The 24,576-nt window shown below is 39.7% G+C and overlaps 1 protein-coding gene across 5 annotated transcripts in view; it reads right to left on the minus strand.

Moving 5' to 3' along the window:
* Window positions 1-328: 328 nt before the first annotated feature.
* The window catches only part of LOC104606031 (PH, RCC1 and FYVE domains-containing protein 1-like), a 101,201-nt gene continuing 76,953 nt past the window's right edge, over window positions 329-24,576 (minus strand). For 2 of the 5 annotated variants that reach the window (XM_010271039.3, XM_010271037.3), the window contains exons 8-9: window positions 1,062-1,444; window positions 329-912 (exon numbers count right to left, since the gene is read on the minus strand). In XM_010271039.3, the coding sequence (XP_010269341.1) occupies window positions 780-912; window positions 1,062-1,444 (516 nt within the window). In that variant the 3' untranslated portion in view covers window positions 329-779. Of the gene's footprint in view, window positions 913-1,061; window positions 1,471-23,332; window positions 23,416-24,576 lie in introns of those variants that run through there. The other 3 variants (XM_019199231.2, XM_088897713.1, XM_010271041.3) reach the window with 3 other exon arrangements.

Here is a 24,576-nt window from a genome sequence, read left to right on the forward strand (position 1 = left end):
ATTTATCCTAATAAAAAGGAGCCCAAAGGCACAATAAAGTCGATAACCAATCAACCAGTAGCATATAAGTGGTAACCAATCGATTAGTATTCATCAAAATTCATAGGGGGTTCTGATTGGTTAAAGACTTAAATTGCATGAATCTGGAATTTTTTTAAGAAAGCAAATCCGATTTCCTCCTTTTCCCTAGCAAGATGCAGCATAAAAAGTTTAGATATTAGTTTTCTTTTCTCAATGTGTTTTTTTGCCATTTCAGAATACCTGAATAGCAAATAATACAGATTATTCGGCCAATCTGGGTCTGGAACCACCTGTGTCACAGTCAGACCTGACAGGAATTGAAAGTTTGAAATATAATTCGGTCAAGGTCTAGGAATACAAGGACCCAGCTTTTCTCTAAGACTAACTTTCTTGAGAGGACGCAATGCTAAGTCAGTATTGCAGAGAAAAAACAGAAACTGTGGTAATAGAAGCAGCAAACTTACATTTGAGAAAAACCTTGAAGAAGAATTTTCTTATGAATTTACAAGGCAGCTGCTTTGAACAAAAGCTAGCAACCTACTAAGAATTTACATTCCTCACCCTCAACCCACTCCGCTTTCCACACAGGCACATATTGGCCAAACGAAGACAAAAAGGAAAATCAAGGGGTAAAGCCACAATTAGTCCTCTTTTCGCTTTCTATACCACCTCTTCAACCTTTAATTTGATTGGCACAAGCTTCCATCAAATCGAAGCCTGAACTTTAATACCGTTTGATATACAGATCTTTTTCTGTGTCAATGGACTATATCCTCGCTCCCAACACCAACGCTAGACTTGTCAACCATGCGTACATTGTACTGTTCATATACCCTAGCACGGTTCTCTGCCCACCATTGTTCTGCTTGTTTCTCACTAAACCGCTTCCGACTGCATTCAAATATCAGTGGTTAATTTTCCTTCAACAGAGGAATGAAAACTCTTATCCCACTTGACTTGATAAATCAAGGAGATGATCCAGTTAAGAATTTAAAGAGTTGGTTATTCTATCAGATAGATGCAGCAGGGGCATAGCATACCTGAAACGGACTCTCTTCAAATCTTTGGCACCCCCAGGTAAGGATGTAAGTGTAATGTATACACCAGGCTCATCTTGCTCAACCCATTCAACCTCCTGATAGGATTCCCCTTCTGTCATTCTGATTCCATTCCTTGTTGTTGGTTCAGAATGGCCAAGTCTATTCTGACTTGAATTACGGTCACTTGTGCTTTGCCCATTAGAAAGCACCAGGCCGTTTGATCCATTTGAATCTGGTTCATGGGAGGTTATTGGACTACTCAATCTATCAGTAGGTGTAGCAGAAACATCAGCAGAGACAGGACTTGAGCCTAAGGATGCAAATGGCAGAGGTTTGCTGTTTCGTGCTGCTCCTACAGGTAGCCTTTCAGCCATGTCTTTCAACTATTACAGAGAGCATTTTTTATTGGCTATTAGAGACAACATAGAAAGAAGAGAAAAATGCATGAATTTAGCAACCACAAGTTCATCAAAACAAAGAAAGTAGCAAGACTTGGCTTAAGTAACCTGATAAATCACCAAATAAGTGCCAATACCATTCAACCATTTGTTTTTCCAGTTCATCCAACTTTATGCTAATTAAAAAGAAAAAACCATCTCATAGATAAGATAATCCAATAAATGTAGTCAGACATGATTCAGGCTCTTAGCATATACATAAGTGAGCCATCTTGCTGAGACCCAGGCACACAAAACACTTATAGGGAAGAGGTGCATGCTTATTGATATCAAAGAATTTATAAAGATAAGAGCTTGTGTTTTATTTCCCTTTTTTTTTATAACCTGTTTTTTATTTCCACTTGTAAGCTTCTTTTTGTATTATTTTCAATTTATAAGCTTTCTACATCCAAATAGATGCCAATCCAGCTTGCTGAGATCAGGACATTTTGGTTGCAAATTTGTGATCTAACACCAATTCTAACCATAGTAAGCATAGTAACATGTATGGGAAATAAATATATGGTGGGAAAACTAGAAAATATATGGGTATAATTTGCTTATAATAATTGATGATACAGTTAAAAATTCAGTTGGAGAAGTTAGTGCATCAAAAGATTGGTCTGTACTCAGTAACAAGCTTCATGTTTCTCACTGAAGAAAAGAAATTTGGATTCATGTTTGATACAATTTTGCCTATAAATTCAGGAGGTGATTTTGGCATAAATATGCATATGTATATGCAAACTTACAGCATTGGTAAGAAGTGATCTGTTACAAGTTGAAGGGCCTAGAACTTAGAGGAGCTAGGGGCAGAGCAAAAAGGGCATGGGGTGAAGTAGTAAGAAATTTAAGGGATCATAATTCAACAATGGTTATGGCACTGAACAGAATGGAACAGCAAAATGGTATTCATGTAAATGTCCACACACACATGCACATATATGCGAGTGAACCTACCAAGGTAGCTAATGTAAATGTCCACTGACCCACCTTTTTTATTCATGTTATTTTTCTCTTTCTGAAAGAATCTACTGTTAACATGATTTAAACTTCATTCTTACAAATATAATATCATCCAAAGTACAAAGAAAATTTAATATCTCACCTAACTACATTCCCAAGGTATTATTACTTATTCCACTCTAAATCTCCAATGCGACCCCATCAATCCCCCTCCCTCCTCTCTCAGGAATAACTTCAGCAACAAAAGAGATAATCACAAATTGGCATCATCAATGGTCACCAGTTACGCAGATTAATTGGAGACTGTTTTCCTGGTTCTGCACAGATTTGGCTGTGGAAGATGTAATATGATCCTCCATTGTTCAAGGTGGATCTGGTAGGAGTTTTTTAAATCCAACATGATTGGGATGTATGGAGTTGGAGACAGTTAGAATGGATGAGGGACAAGTATACACTTCTGTCCTATTTTTAAAATAATTGCATTTATTAAGGTTTCAAAAGGTAAAGGCAGACGTGAAGTGGTAGGGCCTGAACAAGTAGGGCATATGAAGGATAAGCATAAAACAATTCCACATAAAAATGGACAAAATTCAAGTCATAAAATAACGTCAGAAAAATACTAATTGTGAACTTGCTAATGTACTACATATACAGCTTCCTGGTTTTTAAGCCCTTCAAGTTCAAACTACACCTAGTGTTTTAAAAGGTGTGCCTAGATGCACAGACAATGAGCATTTTAAGACATATGCCTCTGCTGAACCCAGGCAGAGCCCCTTTCAAAAATCAAGTACATTTTTTATACCTTCTTTTGAAAGGTAAATAAAAGGATTTGTATTATAGAACGTAAATTGCCTTTTATTTGAAAGGTAAATAAAAGATAAATTGCCTCTTATTGCTATTTATATACTAGTAATAGTCTATTAACTTTTAAAATAAACAAAAAAGAAACACCTTTCAGCTGGCAGGTTTGTTTACCAAGAGCTTTTGCTGTACCGGGATGGATTATATGTGTAACAAGATGGAGCTCTATGATATATATGCTCCAGCTTGAGGGGGAGTGTCGAAATGTATGCCCATAAGGGGCATTTTGGTCTCTTAGCATAATATTTTATTTTCCCCTGTCATTAAATAGGGGGCATTTTGTATTTTTGCACCTTCAGATGGCTGGTATTAACCACCTTCGGCCTGTGCTGTGATTCAGCTTCTGCAAGAAAATGGAGAAATAAAAGAAAAGAACAGAAAAGAGAGAAGAGAAGAAGAATGAAAAAAAGGAGCAGTTATTATGCTTCTGCCGCCCAGATCTGATATTTATAGATTTCTGTCATAAAAGAGACTACAATGACATCTATACCCCTGACACCTAAGACACTACTTAACAGAATAAAATAGTAACTACAGCAGGCCCAAAAGAAAAGTAATAACAGGCCCAAGCAGAACTAAAAAAAAATGTAAATAAAGAAATAACCAATATGGCAGGGTAGCACCAAATAAATTACTATACTGTTTCTCTACACCCTCTAAAGATGGAATAACAGTGCAGGTCAACCAGGAGAAGAGTTCAGTTTGTATCTTCCTCCTGGAGACCCTTTTTCACTTTCTTCTTGTTCTCTTCTGTAGAAGACAGCCTTCTCTACCTTTTCCCTTTCTCTTCCTTCTCATTTCCACCTTTATTCTCAAGTTGTAAGAGCACCAATACTAGTTTGTTTTCCCTTCAACCTCAAATCAGCCACTGTTTTTCCCTCTTTTCCGCATTCTTTCTCTTCTTTTTCTGGGTTGTTTAAAGCCCTAGTACTGGTCATGGTTTACTGAGTTTCTCCTAGGGCTTTTCCCTTGGGAGAAGGTCCAGGGAGACCCAGAACAGATTCAGGTATGCTCTGCTACAGCAAGACAGATCTGTAGTAGTCCTTGGACTACTAGAGTGACCTGTAGAAGACAGGTCAAGCTTGTGGACTGCAAGTAGGCACAGTTCAAAGGATTTCTCATACCGCATTTTATTTTTGAAAAAGATAGTAACTTTATTAATGAAACAGGAAGTACGTGAGAAGATGTACACAGAAATTACAACTCAAAGGTTAAGTAGGAAGAAAGATATCACTAAATAAGAAATCCTGTGAGCACCAGCTTTTGCTAGGCCATCCGGAGCAGAGTTTAGCTCCCTAGGGATTCAGCCCAACTGTGCATTTAAGTTAGAGAGGATATCTCTAGCTTCAGCCAAAAAATGAGCTAAAGCCCATGGGGCACTGCCAGGGTCGGCTAGCCACTTGATGGTATTTGCCAAATCTCCTTTTATGAGAATGTTTTGATAGCCCAGATCTCTTGCAATCCCGATTACAGTTAGTGCTGCCATGACTTCAGCCTTTGTTGAAGAGGCTATCCCAATCAGTCCACTGAAAACCCAATTAATTGTACCATCTCTTCTTCTAAAAATTCCACCAATTCCTGCTGCACCTGGGTTTCCAAAATGCACTTCTATCAAAGTACATAAGTACATGGTTATCTCCCCTTCCGCAACAGATGAGTGGGGGAGGGGTGATTAAAGACAGATGTTTGGAAAACAAAAAATCTGCAGCATTTCTTTGAAGATCAGAAAAGGAAACTCGTTTAAAAAACTCTGAGTTGGAAGTCCAAAGGAAACATCTATAGGAAATGATAGACAAGAACTCCTCATAGTTTCTTTTTCTGTTGTCGAAAATGCGGTTATTTCTCTCTCCCCATATGCTCCAAAGGATAGCATGTGCTACAGAAAGCCATAAAGTCCTTCCTCTTTTGCTTAACCCTCTTGCTGTCCATTGTCTGAGACAGTCTACCACATGTTCTGGGAAAGTCCAACTATAACTGAAAAGATTGAGAAAGAAAATCCAAAATGTCCTAGTTTCCTCACAGTGGATCAGAATATGATTGGCTGATTCCCTGGCTTTTAAGCAGAAACAGCATACATGTGGGGATAAATAAAACCTTCCATGGTTCTTTTTCTGGAGGAGATCATAAGTGTTGATCTTCTTCAGACTAGCTTCCCACACAAAAAAACAAACTCTGGAGGGAATGTGTGCACCAAACTCTCATACCACATGAGTGGAGGTTTTTTGGGTTTCAGCATAGAAGGTTACTGAACTGAAGCAGGGAGGTCACTGTTGGTGTTCCTATGCAAGCTACAGCAGAACTGAACATAGCTGTCAAGGCAACACCTAGGTGGGCACCTAGGTGTCGCCTAGGCAACTAGGCGGATTTTAGGTTGCCTTTCCCAACGCCAAGATGGTTTTCAAATTAGGCACTCACCCATACATATTATATCATTTTATTGGTTGGTTTTATTTTATTAGAATACACCCTGCTGTATGTTACAATTTTGTATTAAGATAATTCTTTTTTTTATTAAAACCACAAGAGTTTCTTTGGGTTTGAGTTCTGAACCGAGTCTGAGAAGAGAAGACCGAGGATTGAGAAGTTTCCATTGTTTCAGTCCAAGCCGTCGAGGAAACGGTCCAAGTTGTTCTCTGCTCCTGTATTTTTTTCTTACTTTTTTTAAGAAATATTTTTGGGAACAAAACAGGGGCTCGGCCTCCTCCTCCTCCTTCAAATCGCCCTGTTACTCCTGTAATTTATTTTCTTACATTTAAAAAAAAAAACTTTTGGGAACTAAACAGGGGCTGCGCCCCAACTTTCTAAATTTTCCTGTATTTTTTGCACTATTTTTTAATAGTTTTTTTACACAAAACAGGGACTCTGTCCCCTTATTTTCCTCTCTCCTTTTTCACTGCATTCTCCTTTAAACATGGTCCAAGTCGTCCTCTTACTCCTGTATTTTTATTTTCTTACTTTTTTTAAGAAATATTTTTTGGGAACGAAACAAGGGCTCCACCCCTTTATTTTTCTCTCTTTCTTTTGCTGCATTCCCTCATTTTTGTTGACCTGAAACAGGTTATTAAACATTGAAATTAATATATTTAAATGATGTATATATGAAGGCATTTTATGCTTTTATGTGAAATATATACTTGGTTACTTATTTGAATGATTTTATTGCCAATAAGTAGTATAAAGGTATATTGGTTAGTATTTAAAAACTTAAAGTAGCTTAGGAGGGTAAGGGATCTTTAGATTTTGTACTTTCAGATTCCATCGCCTAGTCATCACCCATGGGCCTAGGTGCCTTGACAACTGTAGAGAACATTGATGTGGGCCCCACAGCTGTGGTCCCACTCTGTCCGTAGGGTAGAATGTATCTAGTCACAGCTGTGGTTATTTTGCTATTCTGTTATTTCTAGTTTCAGTTTTATATTGTTTGTTATTTGTTAGCAGTTATGATGTAAACACCAAGGGCAGATATATCCTTTCATGTAACTAGCATAACCTATATATATTAACTTAAAGTGGCGGCGGCAGAATATTGACATTCTGTTCTTCTCCTCAAAATCTGTGTTCTATTGCTCTTCCATCACTCTTTCTTCTACATCTTCTTCACTTTCTCTTCTCATCGAACCTGAAATCTCTTAGTGATCAAGACTGAATAGCAGTCTTGAAAACCTACATGGTATCAGAGCCAAGTTAGGGTTTTTCATGTGAGTCTAATACCAGCCGACCACATGAGAATCTCCTAGGACTGAAAGCTGAAAAGGAGGAGTTCCCAGACTGATTCTTGGAGATCGCCAGAGGTGCTAGCAGCTGTTGGAAACTTGCTAGGGTTGCAGAGTGTTGGTGGTCAGGAAGGATCAGAGAAGACTAGGGTTCAGGTAACCCTAGAAGGCAGCGAACTATTTTTTCCTTGTAAATTGTTTACCTTTTAATAGAAGTTCTTTTAGAGAAGATAGGTTGGACCTATCTGGAGGGGAAGGCCGAACCATTCTAGCTCTTTCTCTCTTCGATTTCCTAGGTTTTACAGCAAACCCTGGACCGAACTGTGTTTCTCTCTACTCTAGGGTTTGAAAGTGATCTGCGGCAAGCCCTAGTGTTTGACTGAACCCTGTGATCTACCTAGAGCTACTCTTAAGTTGATTGGTAGGTCCGATCAGATTCTAGGGTTTCTTATTAATCCTATTGCAAGCTCATCTATACAGTTTGGACTGTGCGACTGAATTGCTTCCTTTCAGGACTGATTAAAACCCTACTGCAAGCTCATCTATATAGTTTGGACTGTGCGACTGAATTGCTTCCTTTCAGGACTGATTAAAACCCTAACTTTCCCTAGCATATCAGTTTTGTTTTAAAGCTGTTCTCAGAGTTCTAAGGGGGTTGGAGATCTACGGACAGCTACTGCTGTGTTGGCTAGTTGGTTTCAGATCAGAATTACTTCGGTTTTGTGCACATACATTGAGAATACAGATCAGGCCTATACTGTTTTGATTGTGATTGGTGATTCAAGTGCTGTTTTGAGACTTGACAGAAATGGAGTCTAAAATTCAGGCAGAAGTCAGTCTTGGGAACATCAGTTATGGTGGTATTTCTGAGATGGGTGGTCAGGTTACGACCGTAAAGTTTGATGGATCAAACTATTTGGAATGGGCACAATCAGCCATGATGGCTATTGGTGGAAGAGGTAAATTAGGGTACCTCCTGGGAGATATGAAAGAACCTTCCAAGGGAGACCCGACATATACCAAGTGGATGCAAGAAAACTACTTGGTTATGACATGGCTGTGTAATTCTATGCAGCCTCATATTAGCCGGAATTATTTGTGGGCAAAGACAGCTAAGGAGATATGGGATGTTATGAAAGAAACTTACTCCCAACCCCTTAATGTTGCCAGAGCATATGAATTGAAATGTGAAGTGAACACCCTTAAACAAGGAGAGAAACCGGTGTCGGTCTACTTCTCTACCTTGAAGTCCCTGTGGCATGAGATTGATCACTTAGAGACTCTTGAGTGGGAGAGTCCCAAAGATGCTCAGACCCATAGAAAGCACATCGAGACAAACAGAGTGTTTGAGTTCCTGGCGGGACTGAACTCAGAATATGATATTGTGACGCAGCAGATTTTGACTAGAGACAGTGTGACTCTCTCTCAGGCTTACTCATTTGTACACAGTGAAGAGACCAGAAGGAAGGTTATGATGCAACCCACATCAGCCTTTGTAGCGGCTACACCCAAATCAGGGGGTGATTCAGAGAATGACAGGAGGAAGGAAGACAAGAAGGATGTAGTATGTGAACATTGTAAGAAACCCAAACATACAAAAGAGACATGTTGGAAACTGCATCCCCACTTGGTTCCTGCGAAGTTAAGAAACAAGAAGGGCACTGCTCATGTAGCCATGAACACTGATTCAGCATCCTCATCTGGCACAAAAGGAACATCTTTGGAGACCTTAGCTGCAATTCGGGCTACCCTAATACAGCTAGAAAAGGAGGTTGGAAATTCAGCTCAGCCACCACAGCCTCCATCAGCCCCTATCACATCTGCCTTCGCCCATTCAGGTACTCGAGCTTCAGCCTATCATGCCTCAGCTCCAGGTACTACTGAACCTTGTTGGGTAATAGACTCAGGTGCATCTGATCACATGACTAGCTTGCCTTCATTGTTTACTACTTACCATTTGTCTTCTGGTAGGGATAAGGTATCTATTGCTGATGGCTCCTTGGTTCCTATTTCAGGGAAGGGTGACATCAAGCTTTCAGATACTATCTCCCTATCATCTGTTTTGCATGTTCCTAAGCTTGATACTAACCTTCTTTCAGTCAGTAGTATTACCAAGCATATGAACTGCTTAGTAACCTTCTTCCTTGACCGATGTGTTTTTCAGGACTTGGAGACGCAGAAGGTGATTGGGACTGGCCGTGAGACGAATGGGATCTATCTGCTCGGGGAACGGTTCCGTCGGGGAGAGTTAGTAGAGAAGTTGTCTTTTGTTTCTCAGAGTGTGAGTACCGATTAGGTCATTTGTCTTTTCGATCTTTACAAAGTCTGTTTCCTACTTTATTTGAGTCTATTGAGTTGTCTCAGCTACAGTGTGAAAGTTGTGAGTTTGCTAAGCATTGTAGAAAGCCTTATTTATTGAGTAATAAAAGGAGTGATAATTCTTTTGATATTGTGCATACTGACGTTTGGGGGGCCTTATCATATCCCTTCCATGGGTGGGTACAGATACTTTTTGTTATTTGTTGATGACCATACCCGCTTTTCTTGGGTTTATCTCATGCGTTCACGAGATGAGGTACCTTCCCTGACCCAAAATTTTCACCAAATGATCCTAACCCAGTTTGATGCCAAGATCAATGTTCTCCAATCTGATAACACAAAGGAATACTTTGCTAAATCATTGACATCTTATCTTCTTCATCATGGGGTTATCCACCAGAGCTCTTGCCCTCATACACCTCAGCAGAATGGAGTTGTCGAGAGGAAGAATAGGCACATTTTGGAAGTGGCTAGAAGCCTCATGTTTACTTCCAATGTCCCTATTCGCTTCTGGGGGGATGCTATCCTCACGGCGGTATACCTTATTAATCGGGTCCCTTCCAGGGTCCTTGATATGCGATCTCCTTTTTCGCTTCTACACCCACGTGAGGTCTTGTTTTCTATTCCCCTTAAGACATTCGGTTGCACTTGCTTTGTTCATCTTCTCGGACCCCATCCCTCCAAGTTCGAACCCAAAGCCTCCAAATGCATCTTCCTTGGTTATGCACAAACTCAAAAGGGTTATTGCTGTTATGATCCTATCTCCGGGAGGAAGTTGGTCTCCATGGATGTCACTTTCTTTGAGGGGACACCCTATTATCCTCGGGTTGCCCCTCAGGGGGAGAGTAGTGAGAGTGGGGGTTTGAGTTCTTGTCTTCAGGGGGAGAGCAGTGAGAGTGGGACAGTTCCTTTACCTATTCCATTGGGTGATGAGAACTGCAATGGTGAGGGTGGTCAGAGGGATCAGGAGTTGAGGGAAAGTTGGAATGGTGAGGGTGGTCAGAGGGATCAGGAGTTGAGGGTTTATCACAAGCAGTGCAGGCAGGTTGATCCTGATCATCAGTAGTCCAGACCAACTCCAATCTCATCTGCAGCTCCAGGTCCAGATACTTCAGTCCCAGAGCCCACAGAGACTTCCCCTACAAATGATCTTGACCTTCCAATTGCAGTCCGTAAAGGGAAACGACATTGTACCACATCCACAACCCACTGTATTTCCCATTTTTTATCCTATGATCGCCTATCTCCTACCTACAAGTCCTACCTTAGCTCCATTTCCAATGTCCCTATTCCAAGAACAGTGCAAGAAGCCCTATCCGTCTCTGAATGGAAAGATGCAATGCAAGTTGAGATGGATGCCCTGTTGAAAAACAACACCTGGGAGGTAGTTGATTTTCCAAAAGGAAAGAAACCAGTTGGATGCAGATGGGTATTTACGGTGAAGCATAATGCAGATGGATCTATTGAGAGGTATAAAGCTCGGTTAGTTGCAAGAGGGTTTACACAGACTTATGGCATAGATTACTTGGAGACATTTGCACCGGTAGCCAAGATGACTACTATTCGAGTTCTTTTGTCCCTTGCAGCAAATCACACTTGGCCTTTATACCAAATGGACGTGAAAAATGCCTTTCTGAATGGAGATCTGCAGGAAGAAGTTTACATGCGTTTGCCTCCTGGATTCTATGATGCAGAAATAGGTAAGAAGGTTTGCCGGCTCAACAAGGCTTTGTATGGTTTGAAACAGTCACCTAGGGCTTGGTTCGATAGATTCAGACTAGCACTTGTGAAGTTTGGATATGTACATGCCCAGTCAGATCATACCCTATTCATCAAGAGGGTGGAGTCCTCTTTGACACTATTGGCAGTATATGTTGATGATATTGTGGTCACAAGGAATGATAGCCATGAGATTGAGTCTCTTAAACAGCTTCTTCACCAAGAATTTGAGGTGAAGGACCTTGGTGTACTCCGGTATTTTTTGGGTATTGAGGTTGCTAGATCCAAACAGGGGATCTTTATATCTCAAAGGAAATATGTCCTAGACCTGTTGGCAGAAACTGGAAAGTTAGGTGTCAAGCCTGCAAATACACCAATTGAACATAATCACAGGATTAGTGCCGAGAGTGGGGAGCTTCTTGAAGACAAAGTTATGTTCCAGCAACTGGTAGGAAAGCTCCTATATCTCTGCCTCACTCGGCCAGATACATGCATTCTCCTAGAACCACACATCTTCTTGCGGCAGAAAGAATCTTAGCCTACTTGAAGAGATGCCCAGGTAGGGGTATACTTTTCAAGAACAACAATCACATGAAGGTGGAGGTCTATACTGATGCAGATTGGGCTGGGAGTGTTGATGACAGAAGGTCTACCTCGGGATATTGTGCCCTTGTGGGAGGAAACCTTGTCTCCTGGAGAAGTAAGAAACAAAGTGTTGTCTCCCGGCCAAGTGTTGAAGCAGAATACAGGTCCATGGCCAATGGAGTGGCTGAAATCCTATGGCTAAGATCTCTACTTGAGGAGTTGGGTATTGAGTATGAGAAGCCCCTGATCATGTACTGTGATAATCAAGCCGCCATTAATATAGCAACTAGCAGACATTGAAGTTGACCGCCATTTTGTGCGAGAGAGGGTCTCATCTCAAGAAGTATGCCTCCCTTACATCACATCCAGTATGCAACTAGCAGACATTCTCACTAAAGCCGTATCAAGAAAGAAGCTAGAGGCGGATCTATCCAAGTTGGGAATGACGAACATATACTCCCAACTTGAGGGGGAGTGTAGAGAACATTGATGTGGGCCCCACAGCTGTGGTCCCACTCTGTCCGTAGGGTAGAATGTATCTAGTCACAGCTGTGGTTATTTTGTTATTCTGTTATTTCTAGTTTCAGTTTTATATTGTTTGTTATTTGTTAGCAGTTATGATGTAAACACCAAGGGCAGATATGTCCTTTCATGTAACTAGCATAACCTATATATATTAACTTAAAGTGGCGGCGGCAGAATATTGACATTCTGTTCTTCTCCTCAAAATCTGTGTTCTATTGCTCTTCCATCACTCTTTCTTCTACATCTTCACTTTCTCTTCTCATCAAACCTGAAATCTCTTAGTGATCAAGACTGAATAGCAGTCTTGAAAACCTACAACAACTATGGAACCAAAGTTGAAATACTCTTATTAAAACCATTTCTTTGATTCCAGTGTGAAGAAGCTAGTTTCTTTTATAGATAAGTTATTGGAAGGTCAAATGTCATCCACTAATTCAAGTGAAGTAACCTCAAAAGAAAACAGATCAAGTGAGGGTTTCTTGAACATTGAAAACCTTTAGTTTACTAGTCTCTAAATTACCAATGTGAAATTGGATGAATACAACTTCAAGGAGTGGTTCATTTTTGCAAAACTCCATATTACAATTCATGGTTTGCTAAGATACATCAATGGATAGGTTAAGGAACTGAAGATGGAAGACCCTACCTATGGAAATTGGACTGAGAAAAATGCTTTGGTTATGTCATGGCTACTGTCTTCCATGACAGAAAAATTGTTAGGACAGTTCAATGCTATCCTAGAACCCATAAAATTTGGGAGAAGCTACCTAATACCTATGGGCAACAGATAAATAATGCAAGGGTTTATATGTTGACACAAAATATTGCAGTTTTGAATCAAGGGAACTTGTCAATTGCTACTTACTTTGCTACCCTTGAGGGGCTCTGGGAAAAACTTGACGATAATCTCAATCATTGATTGAAAAAATTCTAAAGATAGGGAAATGCATCAAAAAGAAATTGAAGGAAGGGTGTTCAAATTTCTTGTTGGACTAGATTCTTCATATAATGGTATTTGGTCTCAAATTTTGGGAAGAGATGAACTCCCTAGGCCTAGCCTGCAACATATGTTCTGCCTAATCAGAAATGAGGAGACATAGGAAGAAAGGGTGGAGGTTCCCACACAATGGGTTGAGCACTCAGCTCTTGCTTTAGATACTCGAAAGAGTGGGAAAGGGGGAGACGAGAAAAATTTGAAGTGTTCTCACTGTGGTGGGGAGAAACATACTAAAGATATATGTTGGATTCTGCACCCCCATCTAAAACCAGCAGCTCTAAGAAAGGATATGAAGCCAAGTAAAGGTCTAGGGACATGTAGCAAGTTCATATATGGTGGGTGGAATGCACAAAACTAGAACCGACCACTACTTTAAATAGATTCCTCGAGCTCACAACTGAAGTAGACATCCTCAATTGGACTATGGCTCAATTGAAACAATCCTCTATTGTTTCCTCCTCTTTTGCTAAAACAGGTATTGCTTCTGCACTTGGTTCTTGTTTTCTTGATAGAAATAAAGAAAAAACGGAAAAGAAGAAGGGAAAGTAAGAAAGAACAGAGAGGAGAAGAGAAGAAGAGTGAAAGTGAGATTGGAGAGAAAAATCAAGGCTGGTAGTGCCAGCTTTCTATTATATAGCAAGGTGACACAATAAAACAATAATACAAAGTAAAGAGACCACAATACCACTACGACCCATAATATATCAAATATTAACAGTTTTAACACTCCCCCTCAAGTTGAAACATAGATGTCAATCTTGCCCAACTTGCCACACAAGTCATTGAGCCACCATAAATGATGAAGGCCCTTTGTGAAGATATCCGCAAGTTGTTCTTTAAAGCTAACATAGGGAGTACACACTTCTTCACTCAAGTTTCTCCCTGATGAAATGCTTGTCTACTTTAATGTGTTTAGTTCTACTATGGAGGGATGTTGATAGCATCCTTGTTGTCACAATAAAGTGACATGGGACTATCACCCAGTTCACCTAACAAGCTCTTTATCTACATAATCTCAGCAACTCCATGGAACATAGCTATATACTCTACTTCCGCACTGAACCTAGCCACCACACTTTGTTTTTACTTCTCCATGTGACTAAGTTTCTCCCCACAAAAGTACGATATCCACCAGTAGACTTTCTGTCATCTACTGCCCCTACCTAGTCAACATCTATGTACACATCAACTTTCAAATGCCCATATTTCTAGAACAACAAGCCAACACCTAGAAACTTTTTAAGGTACCTAAGAATCCTCTCAACAGCCTCAAAATGTGTAGTCTTGGGGTTGTACATAAATTGACTAAGGACACCCGTGGCATAAGCAATGGTGTGTCTGGTCATGACCAAATATAAAAGTCTGCCTACAAGCCTTTGAAACTGTTTCACATCTTTTATAGGTTCTCCCTGAGCATCACCCAAACTATGATTTGGATCAATTGGTGAATAATCAGCTTCACTCCTAACTTCGTAGTATCCTCCAATAGATCCAGGAAATATTTCCTTTGGGAAATGAATATCCCCTTTTGAGAGCGAGCAACTTCAATTCCAAGGAAATAGTGTAAAGGACTCAGATCTTTCACCTCGAATTGTGTGGCTAAGAACTCTTTCAATTTTTGTATTTCTATTGTCCCGTCACCAATAACTACTATGTCATCAACATACACAATTCAAGGCTGCAATTTTCCTTCACCCTTCTTCACAAATAATGTATGGTCTGACTGACACTATTTAAACCCCATTTGTTGTATGACTATAAATGGAACTTACTGAACCAGGCCTGCGGTGATTGCTTCAACCCATACAAGGATTTCTTCTACTTGCATACCTTCTACTCACTACCTTTGGCACAAAAACCTAGAAGCTGAACCATGTACAACTGGTGAAGGTCCTAGTCAAAATTAGCTGCCAATGAAAGGACTCTAATGGAGTTCATCTTGGCTACAAGTGCAAAAGCCTAGAAGCTGAACCATGTACAACTGGTGAAGGTCCTAGTCAAAATTAGCTGCCAATGAAAGGACTCTAATGGAATTCATCTTGGCTACAAGTGCAAAAGTCTTTGCATAGTCCACCCCAAATACTTGTATAAACCCCTTTGCTACCAATCTAGCTTTGTACATTTTCACCCTTCCATCAGCCCTACGTTTGACTGTGAACACCCATTTACATCCCACCAGTTCTTTTTCTTTAGGAAGATCTATCAACTCCCAAGTGCCATTTCTATAAGGCATTAATTTCTTCCTTCATTGCTTCAATCCATTTAGGTATAGATAAGGACTCTACCACATTCTTAAGAATAGAAACACTGTCAAGGGAATTAAGAAAAGCATGGAAAAAGGGTGAAACATGACTAGAGGAAACAAAGTGAGAGATAGGAAGTTTAGTATTACAAGATCTAACACCCTTCTTTTAGCAATAGGAATATTAGATTATCAATAGCAAAAGTATCTACATCAACGGGGTCATACATATCAATAGGAACAAGAATACTTGGTTGAGAAGGATCTACCTCTAGAGAGTCTGATGGTATTGGCATAGTTGTCAAGGGGATGCCTAGGTGACAAGGCGCCCTTGGAGGCTTGCCTTGCCTAATCACGTGTTCTAAAAAACTTTTATATTCTTAATTTTTTGAGGTTATAATTATAAAATAGACATTTTTAAACTAAAACATTCATTTTGTGTTTATATACTAATTTCTTTTTATTATTTTCTTATTTGTTAGGGTTTAATCAACACAAACATTGCTAAATGCTGTATTGAACCCTCAAAGACTTCAAAACCTGAACCAATAAGTAATGAAGAACTTAAAATGTTGTCCAATCAACACATTTTATTCTTTTTCTTTACTAATTTGTGTGTTTATATACTAATTTCTTCTTCTTCTTCTTCTTCTTCTTCTTCTTCCACCTTTTCTTTTCTTCTTTTCCTATAACAGAAACAAGGGTTCAGCCCCTATATTTTTTGAATTTTCCTTTCTTTCATCTTTTTCTTTTCATGAATATGTTGATTTTCTATACTTTAACATGAAGTTTATACTTTTCTTATGAAAATTATGGATATTTATTAAGGAAATATGATTATGGAACCTAGGGAACTACCCTAGGATACATGTTTTTACTTAAAAAAAATCCATCACCTAGGCGACTAGGCGACAAGGCACCCCCTGTCGCCTAGCCTCACCTTGGCGCCTTGAAAACTATGGGTATTGGTATTTGGTAGCATAGCATCAGGTTGTTCCACGATTGTTGAATTTTGTTGGCCCTTACTACGATGAAAGAAAACATGGAATGGAGGAGGATCAGGAAGAGGAGGGAGCTGAACTTGAGCATGTTTCTCCTCAACCCTACTCTCACCTTGAGGAGAAACAGGGAAGAAGGGCTCGTTCTCAAAAAAAAAAAAAGGACACATCCATGGAGACATAATACTTGCGAGAAGCAAGATCAAAGCACTGATAGCCCTTTTGAGAGGAAGGATAACCCAAGAAGACAAACGGGATAGCACGAAGGTAAAGTTTACCACGAGTAGGAGAGAAGTCATGGACAAAGCATCGACAACTAGACCTGTTCATGGGTTGGGCTTGGGCTTAACTTTTGCCAAATTTTGAATGGGCCTGGCCCAAAGCCAGAGCCCGACATAGTGTAAGTCAAGCCCGAAGCCCGACCCGCGAACAAGTCCATCGACAACCAAATACATGCATAGGAATGGAGAACAAAGAAGCCTTGGGAAAGAAAAGTTGATGCAGGGCCTTGTACTTAACAATTGAGACGACATAAGTTGATAATATATGCAACAGACATAACAACATCCATCCATAAACATTTGAGAACGCAATAACAGGCCACAAGCAACTTCAAGAAGGTGTCAGTTCTTTCTTTCAACAACATTGTTCTGTTGAGGTGTTTTTGCAAAGGACTTCTTCTCAAAAGGTGTCACCATGAAAATATTCTTTCGCGTTGTTAGACTATAAGATGTGGATCTTAGTCTGAAATTGGGTAAATACCATGCGTTGAAAATTTTGCACAATCTTTGGCACATCATCTTTGGGTCGCATTGGATAAACCCAAGTGTATCGATAATAGTCATCAATCAATGTGATAAAATATTTATACCTTATTTTAGAAGGAAGAGTAATAGGGCATCAAACATCAAAGTAGATAATATGAAAAGGAAAATCAGATCTTTTATTTCTCAAAGGAAAAGAGTTTCTACAATGTATGCTCAACTGACATGTTTGACATTATGCAATATTTCCCAAACATCAGAGTAAATAACATCAATCAATATTTCTATAATATTTCCCAAATATTAAAGTAGATAACATCAATGAATGTTTTCTCAAAGACTTAACTCTGAAAACACATTTTTTAAAGACTCAAAGGGTAGATGACCAAGATGACTATGCCATAAATTAGACCTGTTCATGGGCCGAGGCGGGGCAGGTTCAGATCGGGTTTTGTATGTATCAACAAAATACACTCAGCCCCAAGCCTGAGTCCGGCCCGACCATCGGGCCTAGGTCTTGAGCCCGAGCCCAGCTCCGACCAGAAATTTGAAAACATTTTTTTTTTCTTTTTTTATTCAATAAAAAAGTGTTTTATTTATATTAAAAGCCTTAAAAACTCAAAAATAATAAACATCTCACTATTACTTGAAAAAAAGAGAAGAATAATAAAGAAAAAATATTGTATATATTTTTATTATTTAATATATAATATCAAGTCAGCTCGATCTCAAGCCAGGCTTTTTTGAGAAAGCCCAAGCCCGGCCTAAAAAAAAAGTCAGGTCCGATGCTTTAGGGCCGAGCCTAAGCCTGTGGGCCTAAAATTATGACCAAGCCCGACTTATAACGGGTTAGACCGGGCTAGCCCGTCGGGCTACCTGGCCCATGAACAGGTCTATCATAAATAGACCTGAACCTGAATCTTACTAGACTGACTCATAGACTCTAAAGCAACAAGACCATCTTTATTCTCCAACATGTAGAGACCATCCGCCATATTACCTCTACCAATCATCCTCCTGAAGGTCAACCCAAAAAACATAAGAGAAAAAAGTTACTCAACAATTTAAGGAATAAGTAATACTACTAACGGAAAGTAAATTAATAGGTAATTTAAGAACATGTAGAACACTAGAGGGGGTGAAGCCAAACGGAAGGGAGATGGTTCCTTGACCAACAATGGTAGAGAACAACCCATCAGTTAGTCTCACCTTGTCATTCCCAGAGATGAGAGGTTAGTGCCTGAAACAAGTTGGAGTTACTCGTCATGTGGTTTGAGGCTCCAGAGTCAATGATCCAAGGAGACTCAAATGTGTGAAATGACACAAGGAAAGCAGTGGCAAAGTTACCTGATGTAGATGTCAAGGAGGTAGATGGAGTAGGACTAAAGTCCATATGACGATGTGTCCTACCATAGAGTAGGACCAAAGTCCATCTGACGATGTGTCCTACCATACAGTTCCAAATGGTCACAAAAAGAGTTGATAATCTCTTCCTTCGGATCAGAAACAGAAGGGCAATCCTAAGATATTGTGGGGGAATTAGTCTCATGAGTTACTACATTTGCAGACTTATACTTCTTTTGGCTTTACTAGATTGGCTTCTTATTTTGATCAGATAATTTTTTGATAAACTCTTGAGCCCACTTTGGCCTCCCATGAAGACTCCAACAAGTCTCTCTAGTGTGCCTAGACTGTTGATAGTGAATACACCAAAGTTTGTCCTTGTCCTCCACTCTTTTCTGGGAATCACCCTTCTTAAAAGAGTTATAACCTTTCACATTAGCACCACCCTTAGCTATCAAAGCAACTAGCTCCCCCTTAGAAGTATTCATCACATTTCTTCTACTTTCTTCTGACTACACTAAAGCATAAACTTCTTGGACTAAAGGGAGGCCTTTACTTCTGAGGATTTGCACCCTAATGGATCCAATACATAGAGTTCAGCCCCAAAAGAAAGGCAAACACCCTCTGTTGGGAAACTAGAGTTTTGTAGGCTTTGGCATCATCTCCACATTTCTCTCCCCTTCCTTACATGTAGTAGATGCAACTTGCAACTGATAAATTTTTTGCATTGTGTCTCTGTTCTGAATAGGTGGTTTTTGCTTGTCCCAAATTTTGACAGCCATCTCAGCCCACATAAAGTTTCTCTTCACTTATGGGAGCATAGATACAAGCAACCACGATATCATCATACTATTTTCTTGGTTCCATTTCGTGTTCGACACTCCCATATCTTAGTTCTTTAACTCTCCCATTGATATACCCCATCTTTCTCCTTATGGTAATGTATAGTTTAATTCCTCTCAACCACTCTAGATAATTGAGGCCATCTAGAGGGATAACAGCCATGGGAAAGGTCATGTCCACATTCCCACTTAGTCCACCATGGCTGAAAGGCATACCCGGGGTAGCTGTATCCTCAGAGGACATGGTGTACCAACCAAAGAATCACTTTCCAGCTACAAACCAGAAGTCTCAGCCACACAAAAATGGTTCAGAAACAGTCACTGTGCTAGGTTATCCACCAGATCCAAACACAGATCAAAAGGCAAGCAGAACAGGCCCTACAATCACAATCATCCACTCAATAGAAGGGCAACACAATTACCACAGTCACCAAACAGGACTTACCTCTGCTGTTACAGTTAGGGGTGAGCATTATTCGGTTAAAACCGAAAAACCAAACCGAAATTTTGGTTTCGGTTTAATCGGTTCGGCCTATTCGGTTTTCATATATTTTGGGTTTCGGTTACCATATTTGCTAATTTGGTTAACCGGAATTAGTTTTATAAATTAATTAATTAATACATATACTTATATATGGAATGGAAGATCGAAATCCATAAGATAAAGATCAGACCATGTTGCGAAATATAGAGGGAAAAAAGAAGAAGATTTTCTTTATTGATGATAAAAAACATATTGAGCATACACCTTAAATAAGAGAAGATAGGAAAGACAAACCCCTAGAATTTGTCTCAATCAGGGATTGACTAAATCTTTCCCTTAATCCTAGGATATGACTTTCCTAAATTTATTCAAATCTAATCTTTCCTAAATTTATTCAAATCTCTTAATCAATCAAATCATATCTTTCTTAATTTGCCGCAAATCCTGTCTTTCTTAATTTGCCGACACTCCCCCTCAAGTTGGTGCAAAGATATCTATCATGCCCAACTTGCTAACTTGAAGTTCAAATGGCTGTCTCAACAAGCCCTTAGTCAAAGCGTCTGCAACTTGCTGCGTGGTTGGTACAAACGGAGTGCAGATTATTCCTTCTTCAAGCTTCTCCTTTATAAAGTGTCTGTCAATCTCAACATGTTTAGTCCTGTCATGTAGAACCAGATTATGAGCAATGCTGATAGCTGCCTTGTTATAACAATACAATTACATAGGAAAGCTCACTAGTATCTTAAGATCTGCTAGCACCCTCTTTAGCCAAAGAACCTCACACACTCCTTGAGCCATTGATCTGAATTCAGCCTCAGCACTACTTCTAGCAACTACACTTTGCTTCTTGCTTCTCCAAGTAACTAAATCGCCCCAAAGAAATGTACAGTACCCCGAAGTTGACCTTCTATCAGTGATTGAGCCTGCCCAGTCCGCATCTGTATACACCTCAACCCCTCTCTTCTCATTTTTCTTGAAGAAGAGTCCTTTTCCTGGTGTGCCTTTTAGGTACTTAAAAATTCGATACACAGCTTCAAGATGTTCTTCGTACGGGGAGTGCATAAATTGACTCACTATGCTCACAGCGAAGGCAATATCAAGACGTGTATGTGACAAGTAAATCAATCTTCCTACTAGCCTTTGGTATCTTCCTGTATCTACTAGAACCCCATCTTTAACTTCTCCAAGTTTAGTATTAACTTCTATCGGAGTGTCTAAAGGTTTGCATCCACTCATTCCAGTTTCTTTCAAGAGATCTAAAATATATTTTCGTTGCGAAACCACAATGCCCTTCTTTGATCTTGCCACTTACATTCCAAGAAAGTACCTTAGCTGGCCTAAGTCTTTAATCACGAACTCCTTGGCTAAGCTCTGCTTTAGTCTACTCATCTCTTCAATATCATCTCCAGTCAAGATTATGTCATCAACATAGACAATTAGAACCGAAACCTTGTCTTTGGTGGATCTTTTTGTGAAAAGAGTATGATCAGATTGTCCTCGACCATATCCTTGACTTTTAACGAACCTTGTGAATCTTTCAATAAAGGCTCTGGAAGACTGTTTAAGTCCATATAGAGATTTTTTTAGCTTGCATACCTTAATTCCAAACTTCTTAGTGAAACCAGGTGGAGGCTCCATATGTACTTCTTCTTCCAAGTCTCCATTCAAAAATGCATTCTTCACATCCAGCTGATTCAATGGCCAGTCAAGATTAGCTGCAACCGATAAGAGTACTCGAACTGTATTTAGCTTCGCCACTGGAGAAAAGGTCTTAGAGTAGTCTACTCCATATGTCTGAGTAAAGCCTTTAGCTACTAGGCGAGCCTTGTATCTCCCCAAGGATCCATCTAAGTTGTACTTCAGAGTGAACACCCATTTACAACCAACAATTGTCTTTCCATCCGGCAAGTCCACTTTCTCCCAAGTAGGCATTCTTTTCCAAAGCTCTCATCTCCTCAAAAACAACTTCTTTCCACTCGGGAACATTTAGAGCCTCCTGGATACTGTTAGGAATGGAAACACTAGACACTTGTGAAATAAAGGCACAATATGAAGGTGAAATATTTTTGTAAGATACAAAATTTGACAGAGGATGTTTTGTACAAGACCTAACACCTTTCCTAAGAGCAATGGGAAGATCAACCTGACTGGAAGAACTAGAATTACTTGGAGGAATATTTTCAGGTATTTTTGGAGAATTATCATGAATTTCATGATCCGCCCTTAGATCAGATTCTTGTTGATGCTGCGGAGTAGTGCCTCTCATTTTCAGTGCTAGATGTTCCCTTGAATATACAAGGCCTTTATACTGTTTCGCACACATCTCTGTTGTTGCAGCTTTTTATTTTGAAATGGCATCACCGAAGGTTGTTCATTTTCAATATTTAATTCATTTGTTTCCACTAATTTTGTATTTTCTGCCTCACTTCTTTCGGTGACTGGTTGTGAGGAACATCATTATGGACAAATTCAAACATTAAATCAGAACCATCTAAAAAACCATCTTCACTAGTGTTGCTCTCCCCCTGAAGATGGGATTTGCTGTAGTACGAGGTTCCTTCAAAGAATGTGACATTCATAGTCACAAACATCCTTTTCAAAACTGGATCAAAGCATTTGTAACCTCTCTGATTAGTGGGATAGCCTACAAAAATACATTTATGTGCTTTTCGATCAAGTTTTGAATGTTTAGGATCATGGTTATGAACAAAGGCCACACTTCCAAAAATTTTTAAGGGAATGTTTGTCACTAGTCGAGAGTTTGGAAAACAGTCAATGAAAACCTGTATGGGTGTTTTAAAATCCAAAATTCGTGTAGGTAGTCTGTTAATCAAATAAGTGGTTGTTAAAACGACTTCTCCCCAAAGATGCTTAGGAACCTTAGTTTGAAAACTTAGGGCTCTAACAACTTCAAAGAGATGTTTCTTTTTCCTTTCAGCCACCCCATTTTGTTGAGGTGTATTATTACACGAACTTTGGTGAACAATTCCTTTCTCAGCAAAAAAATTCCCCAACATATTGTTAAAGAATTCCTTTCCATTATCACTTTGAAAAATTTTAATCTGAGTCTGAAATTGTGTTTGAACCATGTTATAGAAATTTTTGAACACAGTTTCAGCATCAGATTTCTCTTTTAAAAGGAAAACCCAAGTGACCCTAGTATGATCATCAATAAAAGTAATGAACCAACGTTTTCCAGAAAGAGTTGTTACTCTAGAAGGGCCCCAAACATCACTGTGAATCATGGTAAATGGTTTTGATTTTTTATATGGTTGAGACTGAAAAACAACACAATGATGTTTTGCTAATTCACAAGATTCACACTTGAAAACTGAATGATTTTTATTCATGAATAACTTGGGAAATAGATGCTTTAAATATTGAAAGCTAGGATGTCCTAATCGATTAATGCCATAACAAAACTTCACTGTCACTAGAAACAGAAATGGAGCTGAAACAAGTCTGTCGGTCTTGCCTTCCAAAGGTAGATCCTTTATTAAAGAGGTAGGGACCACCATCCTGTTTAGCACCCCCAATCATCTTCCCCGAGGTTAAATCCTGAAATTCACAACAAGAAGACCAAAAATTAACTCGACAATTATGATCAAGGGTTAGTTTGCTGACTGATAAGAGATTGTATGATAGGTTAGGAACATGCAGAACATCTTTGAGGTTTAGAGAATAAGAAATAGATACAGTTCCTTTCCCGGCAACAGTAGCAAAGGAACCATCTGCAATCTTAACCTTTTGATTCCCTGCACAGGGTGTATATGAAGAAAAGAATTGCGAAGTGCTAGTCATATGATCAGTGGCACCTGAATCTAGTATCCGGGAGCCATTAGATTTGGTACAAGCAATGGCTGTAGTGAAAAAATTACCTGACTGAGCTAGAGAACAGGATGGGTTAGAATTTCTTAACGATTGAGATTGAAACATTTTATATAAGTGCTCTATTTGTTCCTTTGTGAAAGGAAGAGACTCTGAGGATGATTGCTGCTCGGGATCCGAGTTGCTTACTTGAAGTGCGCGGACATATCCCTCTGACTTGTTGTCACTGCTTGATTTTTTCTTCCAACCCGCCAGTTTCCCGAGCAGCTTCCAGCAAGTTTCCCGAGTATGCCATGGCTTTCTACAATGATCACACCAAGGCCTCTGCTTTCCTCCTCGTTTATCTCCGTCTAAGTTTGCACCTCGGGCCACAAGAGCGGACCCTTCATTCTCTGTTTTCGTTTCACTAACATTCTTCAACATCACTTGCCGCCGTGCTTCTTCTCTACGCACTTCTGAAAAAACCTCTCTTATAGTAGGCAAGGGCTTTCGTCCTAAGATACGTCCCCGAACCTCATCGAGTTCTTTGTTCAAACCAGCCAAGAAGACAAAAACCCGGCCTCTTTCTATCTTCTTTTTGTACCGAGCACTCTCACTGGGACTTTCCCATTCTTCTTCTTCCAATAAATCCAACTCCTGCCAAACAACCATCATCTCATTATAATAGGCTGTTACTTCACGTTCACCTTGCTGCATCTTCCACATTCGGGTATTCAGTTCGAACAGTTGTGAATGATTGTCCAAATCTGAATAGGTTTCCCTAACAGCTTCCCACACATCGCGAGCCGTCGGCAGAAACATGAATGGTTTTCCAACCACCGGATCCATAGAGATGATCAACCAGGTGGTAACCATAGAATTTTCAGAACGCCACTGCCTGTACTTTGGATC

The sequence above is a fragment of the Nelumbo nucifera genome, chromosome 2 (assembly GCF_055504915.1).
Source record: "Nelumbo nucifera cultivar China Antique chromosome 2, China Antique-T2T, whole genome shotgun sequence".
Classification (NCBI taxonomy): domain Eukaryota; kingdom Viridiplantae; phylum Streptophyta; class Magnoliopsida; order Proteales; family Nelumbonaceae; genus Nelumbo; species Nelumbo nucifera.